The sequence below is a fragment of the Megalops cyprinoides genome, chromosome 1 (assembly GCF_013368585.1).
Source record: "Megalops cyprinoides isolate fMegCyp1 chromosome 1, fMegCyp1.pri, whole genome shotgun sequence".
NCBI classification, from domain to species: Eukaryota; Metazoa; Chordata; class Actinopteri; order Elopiformes; family Megalopidae; genus Megalops; species Megalops cyprinoides.
In genome coordinates, this window is record NC_050583.1 from 14,050,111 (window position 1) to 14,059,831 (window position 9,721).

General features: G+C 47.5%; 1 protein-coding gene across 1 annotated transcript; it reads right to left on the reverse strand.

Annotated features, from left to right (window-relative positions):
• Positions 1-738: 738 nt before the first annotated feature.
• chadlb (chondroadherin-like b) lies at positions 739-8,620 on the reverse strand. Its single transcript, XM_036545454.1, has 8 exons — positions 8,474-8,620; positions 7,225-7,401; positions 6,626-6,820; positions 5,060-5,361; positions 4,230-4,728; positions 2,967-3,653; positions 2,390-2,556; positions 739-1,132 (listed from the first exon to the last, which is right to left on the reverse strand). Exons 2-8 carry the CDS (start codon positions 7,399-7,401, stop codon positions 841-843), a joined length of 2,319 nt encoding a protein of 772 aa, XP_036401347.1. The 5' UTR covers positions 8,474-8,620; the 3' UTR covers positions 739-840.
• Positions 8,621-9,721: the final 1,101 nt, after the last annotated feature.

Genomic DNA, 9,721 nt, shown 5'->3' on the forward strand with positions numbered 1-9,721 from the left:
ACCTCTGAGCTCTAACAGTGCCTTTGGCAAGTATCTCCTGCAGCATTCTGTAGTACCTGGGGTTACAAGGTAATGGTCTAATTTCTTGTGAGTTCTTTCCCACTGTGAGTAGATGAGGATACCAGAAGCTTGTACACACTCCCAAATCCCATGTACCACAGCAGGATGCACAAACACACTGACTGGTACACAGTGTGAGTGTGTTATGCCCGACTTGTAGGTCTGTTTAGACTGGGTAGTAAAGGGTTACACTTAAAGATGGTTTTTAAGGATTATAGTGTGGTGTAGTGGTAAAAGGCAGGGCTCATAACCTGGAGTTTGCTAGTTCAATTCTGAAGTGGGCCACTACTGTTGTACCCTTGGTACCCAAGGTACTTAACCCAGATTGCCTCAGTAAATATCCTGGTGTAGAAATGGATAATATGTAATAAATGAAAGCTATGTAAGTTGCTCTGAGTAAGAACACCTGCAAATTATTGTTTTACAATTTCAGGCTTACTGCACTGTTACCCACAATACCCACTGTTACAGTAAGTTACACTCAATGCTTTGAGCCAACCCTTAAGTCATTTTTAGGGTAAAAAGATAACACACTACACCCATTCATATACCAACATTACCCTGTATATTAGAGGATAGCATATATCATATTAGTTCTAGATCTACTTCTACAAACCCACATTAAAAAAAATAAACCTTGAAGATTATGTATGTTTTTTCTGTGTGTCTGCTCTGTGCTGTGGTGTATTGCTTAAGGGTGATGGGGAAAAGAGTTGGTCTTGCAGTTACGTTTCTTGTCCCTGTAATAACATTGCGTTAACTGAAAGCAGCTCTGTAGAATTACACCGACTTGCTTTTCTTGCTGACGGTTTTCTGTGCTGCCAGAGCTCTCTGATTGGCCCCCTTGCGCGGCTTAGACTTGGCTTTCACCGGCCTGCCTTTGGGGGCGTTTAAGTGGGCAGGTTTGGGCTTGGTGGATTTGGGGGGCTTGGGGACTCGGGGAGCTTGCGTGGGAGGTGGCTTTTCCCCTGGGCAGCTCTTGAAGACGTGGACGTCCTTGACCTTACGACCTCGCAGCTCTGGCGGGTGGCCGCAGGTGGCCCTCACCTTCAGGTTCACCCTGTCAAGCCACCTGGGGAAACAAGTGGACAGGTGGGTTAGAGCCGGAGTATAAGCGCAAGGGCTAGGCACTGGCTTGTTGCTTTATCCACACGTGTAACTATATATGTGATTCAATGTGATGCTTACACTGGTCTACCAGGGGCATGGCAGTGACGGTCTATATAAAATTCAAAGTTTATTGTCATATGCACAGTAAAGAAACAAGTTCCCTGTACCATGAAATTCTTCCTTTGCCTTCCACTTATGAATGTCGTTAAGAGTAAGAAGTACAATTAAGTAAGAAAATACAAGAATTTAAGAAAGAAAACATATAAAAACGTCCGAGAGTGTAAGAAAAATAAATAAACTAAAGGATATATACATTAAATGTGCAAAAAGGACATCAGTGCAGTGTAGGATGTGCAATGTTGATGCAATGTCAGTTCCATATACATTAATAATGTGCAATATCAGTTCCAAGTATACAATGTGCAACACGAGTAGTAGTGCAATAACCAGTGGTGCAGGTTTATAGTCCCATCAACAGTTCTGTGCAAAATGCATATTGTGTGCAGTTGGTTGCGGTGTGGGTGTGTATGTGTGAATGCATGCATGGGCTAGGCCAGGGAGGTGTGTATTTGTGTATTTGACCCATTCAGGAGTCTGATGGCTGTTGGATAGAGGCTGTTCCTTAGTCTGGATGTTCTGCATTTCACACTTCTGTACCTCCTGCCAGAGGGTAGAAGTGTGAACAGTGGGTGGGGTGGGTGTAAGTGGGCTAGGTGTGTACATATATAAGTAAGCAGTGTGTGTGTAAGATTGTTTCTGTGTATCTGTGAGTGAGTATGTAAGATTGTGTGTGTTTGTGTGTGTGTGAGTGGGCGGGTTGTAGTTTGTCAGTGTGTGTGTGAGTGTGTGTGTGAGTGTGTGAGTGTGTGTGTGTGTGAGTGTGTGTGTGTGTGTGTGAGTGAGCGGGGTGTAGTTTGTTAGTGTGTGAGTGTGTGTGTGTGTGTGTGTGTGTGTGTGTGTGTGAGAGTGTGTGTGTGTGTGTGTGTGTGTGTGTGTGTGTGTGTGTGAGAGTGTGTGTGTGTGTGTGTGTGTGTGTGTGTGAGTGTGTGTGTGTGTGTGAGAGTGTGTGTGTGTGTGTGTGTGAGTGTGTGTGTGTGAGTGTGTGTGTGTGTGTGTGTGTGAGAGTGTGTGTGTGTGTGAGAGTGTGTGTGTGTGTGTGTGTGTGAGTGTGTGTGTGTGTGTGTGTGTTAGTGCGTAGGAGAGTGCGCGTCTCCCTCACTTGCGCAGCGGTAGCAGCGGACAGTCGCACAGCAGAGGGTTGTCGGACAGGTTGATGACCTCCAGCCCTGTGAGGGGGCTCAGGTTGGGCACCTCCTCCAGCTGGTTCCCCTCCAGGAGCAGACTGCGCAGCCCAGAGCCCAGGCCTGCCAGCGAGTCCTTCGACATCTGGAGAGGGAAGAGAGCGGCAGGGATGGAGGGAACGGAAGTGTAAGCAGGGGATAACCTCCCAAATTGTTCTGAATTGTGGGGGCGGCATTATAGCACAGTGGGAAGGTGCAGGGCTTGTAACCGAGGGTTGCTGGTTCAATTTCTTTGCTGGGGCACTGTTGGGTGCCCTTAACTCACAATTTCCTTAGTAAATATCCAGCTGTATAAATGAGTAACATGTAAAAAAACTGTAACACATGTAATTCACTCTGGATAAGAGTGTCTGCTAAATGACAACAATGTAGTATTATTAGAGTATTGTCTGTTATTGATTGAATATTATCTGATATTATTAAAAGAATGTCTATGTGAAGTCTATATGAAAATGTCTATATGAAGAACATCAGAAGGGCTCTGCATCCTCTCACCTTCTCTAATCCCATGCCATCGAGATACAGGTGCTTCAGGCTCTCGCTGAAGGGCAAGAAAGCCTCAGCCCCCACCCAGCGAATAGGGTTTCCAGAGAGGCGGAGCTCGGCCAAGTTGGACACCTTGCTAAGCGCATCAGTCGGGACCTCTTTCAGCTGGTTGGACCCCAGGTGGAGGGTGTCGAGATCGGGGGCGGGGTCGAAAGCCTTGGGGCTGATGGTATGGATGACATTGCCCGTCAGGTACAGCCCTCTCAGCTTCTCCGCCCCCGTCAGGACGCCCTGCTCCAGCCTGGAGATGGAGTTGTTCTCCAGGTGCAGGGCCAGCAGGTTGGGCAGCAGCTTGAAGGCCCCCCTGGGGAACTGGGTGAACTTGTTCCTCTCCAGGTGCAGGTAGGTCAGCTGGGGGACCCCCTTGAAGGCGTCGGGGCTGAGGGAGGAGAGGTCGTTCTCGGACAGGTACAGGTAGACCAGGCTCTTCATGCCGCTGAAGGCACTGCCTTCGATCTCGTGGATCTTGCAGCGCTGCAGGTGGAGGGAGACCACCTCGGCTACGCCGGGGAAACTGTTGCCGGGGATGTAGTGGAAGTGGTTGCCACGGAGGTCCAGCAGGCGGGTTTTCGGGGAAAAGCCGCGGGGGATCTTGGTGTGGCCCCGGTTCTCACAGGAGGAGTGGTGGGTCTCGTCCTTAGAGGGGTGGGGGAGGGGGGGGAATTGGTGAGGTGAGCAGAAAGGAGTGTGACAAGCAGGGATTAGTGTGAGGGGGCAGTGATGTATAAAGGGAAGGAGAGAGGAGAGATGAGTAGGAAAAGGTTAAGGAAAAAAAAGTCAGACAAGCATTGTCTTATGTCCTCATCCCTTCCTCTCTCTCCCTCTCCACTTCTCTTATGTCTTACAGCCTCTCGGTATGAATCAAAAACTCCTCTGGTCCTGCAGGGTAGTTATAACTTTTGGTTTTGCTCATTCGATTTGAATGGATACAATTATGTCCGATTGTGCTGGAAGTCACCCTGGATAAGAGCGTCTGCTTTATGAATGTAATGTAATGGTTTTAACTCCACATCTGAAGGTGTTTTTGGGTGGGAACTCAGATCAGGTCTTGACATGCCGTAGATATAAGCGGCATCTCTTACACCTGCAGAATTGTCTACCTTGAGATTTGAGGTGCAAGGTTTTACTGTTAACACATCCTCAGCATGCCTGTCCACAGAAATGGCGACGGTGATGCCAAATGATGAACGGTGTACAGGCATGAAGGCTCACCTCACAGTCGCAGTTGGCAGGGCACTTGACCTTGTCCCCGGGTTTGGGGGTGGGTGGCGGGGTGACCCGGCTCTGCTCCTCCAACTCTGCCTTCAGCATGGCCTCCTGGCTCTGACAGCGCAGCGCCGGCGGGTGGATGGACTCCAGGCTCTCGCCGGAGAAGTGGGCGGGGCCGGCGCAGGCCCCGATCAGCCGCACGCGCTCCCTGATGGCCCACTCCCTCAGCGGCCGCAGGTAGCAGTTGCAGTAGATGGGGTTCCCTGAGAGGTTGAGCCGGGTCAGCTTCTGGGGGCCGGAGAGAGGCTGCAGGACCCGCAGCTGGTTGTGGCTGAGGTCCAGGTAGGTAAGGCTCGGCACCAGGGACAGGGCCACGTGGGAAAAGTCCTGCAGGGACATGTGGTCCAGGAAGAGGTGGGTGAGTTTGGGCATGGCCACCGTCTCCTCCCCCAGGTAGGTCATGGGGTTGTAGCTCATGTCAAGACGGGTAAGCTCGGGGAGTCTGCAGGGAGAGATTTGAAGAAAAGGGTGTTACAGAATAATTAGGAAGTCATAAAAAAGGGTAGACAGTTGTAAGTGTAGAACAAATAGACATTTTCCCTGAGCTATGAACCTGAAGTTATGCATGTAGTATTATATTATTGTCATTTAGCAGACACTCTTACCTAGAGCGATTCATACAGCTGGATATTAACTGAAGCAATTCTGGGTTAAGTACATTGCTCAAGGGTACACCAGCAGTGCCCCGGTGGGGAATTAAACGAGCAACCTTTTAGTTAGGAGCCCTGCTCCTTAACACTGTGCTACACTGCCACTATATAAGTTATACATACCGGGTCATGGTTTGAGTGGGGAAGAACTGCAGCTCGTTGTGGTCCAGGCTGAGGCGCGTGAGGGTGAAGAGCCCAGCGAAGGCCTCGGTCGCCAGGTTGTTGAGGGAGTTGTGGGTCAGACGCAGCCACTTGATGTTCTGCAGCCCCTGGAAGGCCATGTTGGGCATGTAGACAAGCCGGTTGTGGGTTAGAGACAGCAGGTTCAGGAAGCCCAGCTGGGAGAAGGCTCCGGGCTGGATTTCCTCCAGCCTGTTGTGATCGATCAGGAGCTGCTTCAGGGAGCTTAGACCATCAAAGGACTCCTGTCAACAGAGAGAGAGAGGGAGAAGGACATGTGGTGTAGGATGGTTAGAGGTGTAGACATGCAGTACATTACTGTAACGGGCACATCAGGACCAAAATGTATACCGGTGGTGATTTATCCCACTTGTATTTAACTTAAGTAATTAACTTGCTGATTGGTTGGTGGGACTATAGGTGATTATATGGCAAGCATTTTGATTTCCTGATGAGAGTTGGCATCTCACTCTCAGATAGCTGACTGTGGAAATCACTCATGCCAACAGAGCAACATCGCCCTCATACACTCACCAGAGTAACCAGGTTTGGCTTTTTCACACCAATTGGCTCAATGATCACCAATTTTGCACTGACTTGCCATATTGAAAAGGCAGGGATTTTCCCAGAAGTCATGTCAACTTAACCAAAAGGCCATTCAGTCATATTTGTTCTTCTTTACTGACTAGTTTCTTAGTTAGAAGCCAGTTGGCAACTTGTTCTTTTTTTGGTCCAGTAAAATGCGCACACTAGTACATTTGCTAGCCTTTTTATTGATTTGATTTGGGCCATGCTGTTGTTTTTCCCCTTTTTCATTCATCTGAGTGGTTCTGTGGGTGACAGAATTGGGTTCAAACAGTGCACAGCAGAACTGGTTTCATGAACTCTTCTCCACTTTTATATCTTCTGCCCAATCACCATTCAGACTCCTTGAGTCACACTCATACATACGTACATATGAGCTCCCTCCTTCCCTACTACTTACATTACATTACATTATTGTACATTACTGTTTTCTGATTCATTACTATTTTCTCCCTTCTGCAGACTTCTGCAGACACTGAAATATTAACCAAACAAACCGACTCATTATCTGTTAAGCTACTGTTTTAAGTCAAACTACCATTGTAGACATCTGCCACCAGCTGAGAAGGCTCTGTGCACATTATGTACCGTGCATCTTAATCACAATGGCCAAGGTCAGGGTGACATTACAGAAGGATGATTTACGATTGACTTCTTTTGTGAATATGTTCTGTATTTTTACATCTTAAACTGCAATTTTGCCCATTTGGTAGAATGGGAAACGGGCAAACTTGGAACATACCATCAGTCTGCAGTGTGGTAATACAAGTACAACAGGGGCACTAGAGTGAGGTGCAGCTCAGAGAGTGGACTGCTACCCAGAGAAATATTATGCTGTTGAAACTCCTGTTGTACATGCTGCAATGCAATGGGCATGCACACCAGTATTTAAAAAAAAAACGGGCTGAGCCCTGTGTCCCTCACCTGGTAGAGAATCTCGATGTTGTTGTTGGCGAGGTTGAGGAAGACCAGGCGGCCCAGGCTGCGGAAGGCCCCCTCGCGCACCCTCCGAATGTTGCAGCGCTGCAGGGACAGGTGGGTGAGGTACGGGGTGTGCACAAAGGCCCCCGTGGGCAGGTCCTGAATGTCGTTCCCCCTCAGGTCCAGCTTCACCGTAATCTGAGGGCACGGGAGACAGAGCCAGACGGAGAGGGAATCAGAGGGACTGGTAAAGAGTGGAGACAGGGGCGACAGTGTAGTATAGTGGTAAGGTGCAGGCTTGTAACCAGAAGGTTGTCAGTTTGATTCCCTGCTGGGGCACCACTGCTGTACCCTTGCGTAAGGTACTTAACCTACTGTTGCCTCAGTAAATATCCAGCTGTATAAATGGGTAACATGTACAAAATTGTAACCTGGATTAGAGTGTCTGCTGAATGACAATAAGGAAATGTAATGACAGATGAATGGATAGTAAAACGAGTAGCTGGGCAAGAGAAGGAATATATCACACATTTCACACTGAAAAGGGCGAGACAGAGTTTTAACAGCTTGCTGTGATTGGCTGCCTGCACGTCGTCCCTCACCTCGTTGATGGTGGGAGGAACCTCAGTCAGGTTTTTGCCAACGCATCCAACGGTGAGCTGGATGTTGTCACATATGCAGAACTTCGGGCATTTGCTGAGGTGCGCCGGGGTGACGCCGAATAGGAGAAGCAGTGCCATCACTGGCCACATGGGGGCGAGACATTCCGCGGGATTCATCTAGGTATTCAACAGAGAGAATATTCGGTATTTAGGTTATATCAGCTCAACATAATCCAATGGATAACAGCTAGCAAGAGGAATGATGAATTTGTTGAGTTCGCCATGATTTTTGCGCGTAAGTGTCGCTACCCCCATTTTCGCAATCCCTCAAGAAACGCCTCTTATTTGTTTTCTCCAAGTCTGGCATACATCATTATTTGGCACCGTCTACATTCCAGTGCTTAATTTACAGTTCAGTGAGATGTGGCGCACAGTTTGGAAGGCGCATCACACTTTGGTGCTCTTCATACAAACACGCAGTGTGAGGAAAGTAAACCGTGCCAGCGAACAGTATCCACATATTCAGACTCAAAGGTGCTTTCAGGATGCAGAATGAACAAAAATATTCATGCAATAACAAGTGACACTGATTCGCGAGTTTCAAGAAAACCGAGATTCTTACTCACCTTAACGATCTAAACTCTAAACTCTGCAAATGCATTCGCGTGCTTACCTGCCAGTCGACAAATAAACAGAACACAATTTATGTTCGTAAAAAGCAAAGAAAGTGCAAGCTTGTCTGCTTTCTCACGAGCTTGGCGTGTAGACGCGAGTGCGCGTGCACAAATCGCAAATACAACAGGACTTAACATAGCTGGAATAACTGAAGTGTTATTTTAATAACGAGGCGACTTTCCCTGTCCACGGCACGGCTTTGATAAATTCTTTAGCCCTGACCTACAGCCTCCCTGTCGGCTCACATCAAATGAACAACACAGCTAATAACTTGGGATTGGAAAAAAGAAGATTAAAAGTTTGTAATGTTAAAGCAATGTAGTTTGCTTTGTAATGATGCGCTTTGAATGGCATAGTATATTTAGCCAATATACTATGGCCTTGAATTCAGCCACAGTATTTACATTCCATTGTTTATTCCATCTAATTCCTGTGTTGTAGACTACACAAGTTACAAGTATACACATTAACGGGGTTAAATTGCGCACTACTCAAAACAACACTATCCCCGTTGAAGCAACACAGATACTCTTCGACAACAAACATAGTTAAATTCTCCGTAAACTGCCAGTACCTCTACCAAGCGAAAAAAATCCAGTGAGTAAGGTTGTCTGGGTCTCTCAGGCCACGTAAACTTGCCGGGGAGTAGAAAACCCGCTTAGAATACTTTAAAAAGCCCGTTTCCCTTGTAAAACAAACATTTCGGAATCAGCTCATCATCTGCAGACTAGGGAAAAAGATCAGGTGAAAAACAATTTACATCATTTCCACAACAATGACGAGACTCCCGTTTTCATTTACACGTGTACCCCAAAGTTGAAAGAGGGGATCGATGGAAAGAAATGAGAGACGGAGGAATTTTCCGGGCTGGAGGTTGGAGGTGTATCGGTGTCCCCCGGGGGAGAGCTGTTCAAACCGCAGCTGAGCTGGCGACGCGGACTGCGCACAAAGACGCGCTGTGTTTCTCAGTGGGCACCGGACCCACGTTTGCTGACTGTCTCTTATAAATAAACCATGGCATGGGGAAACGAATTTCCTTCTGGTACCCCTCTCCCCTTTCGTTATTTGTCACGCCACACATCTGTCCTTCTTATCCCTCACAGTCATGTTCAAACTTTTTTTAAATTGGTTGTGTTAAGGTAAATCTGCACTGGCATTCCGTAACCACGTTGTTTTACCTTCCTCAGACAGAGCCTGCAGAACAGAGCATCCCCTCAACCGTGTATATTGCAGTCTTCGCGTATTGACCCTGTGAGCACTGTCGCCGCGTCTTTCGGGCAGCCCTAAACTGACTCCGCGCACCTTCTCTCATTCATGCGTGTTTGTTCCTTCGGGACACTCCCATTTACTCACTGTCCGGCTCGACGCTCGGTCCGTCCACTGTCCCCCGTTACTCAACCGTTAAGAGCTGTTATACTCTCACGGTCTCTGAGCGTTTTCCCTTGCTGTCCCTCTCTCTCCCTCAGTAAATGTAGTCTTGCGAACTGTGAACGGACTGTAGTAAGAATTGGACAAGCAAGGAATCAGTCAACCGATTTGTATTTCCGAAATCAAAGGGACATTTTAGTTTATTCTGATTTATAAGTAAAAGCGATTATCCTTCAACATTTTGTACAGACAGGACTACACTACCTTGCATTTATTTGGGCGCCAGTTACCCAAATTCTTATTCCCAATGCATATGAAATCCTCCACTTATTCCCAGCGTGTTTTCGGGCAAAATGCTGGCATGATTTATTTGGCGATAATTAAACTAAAAAAATTAAAACAAATCCTTCAGTACGAGTATCTAGCAGAACATGAACACATCAACTGTTTAAAA

Coding starts and splice junctions, on each gene's coding strand:
- chadlb (XM_036545454.1), bottom strand. CDS start 7,401: ATGAATCCCGCGGAATGTCTCGCCCCCATGTGGCCAGTGATGGCACTG. Junction 4,729..5,059: donor CCCACTCAAACCATGACCCG/GTATGTATAACT, acceptor CTCTCCCTGCAG/ACTCCCCGAGCTTACCCGTC. Junction 1,133..2,389: donor CCGCTGCTACCGCTGCGCAA/GTGAGGGAGACG, acceptor TTGTTTCCCCAG/GTGGCTTGACAGGGTGAACC.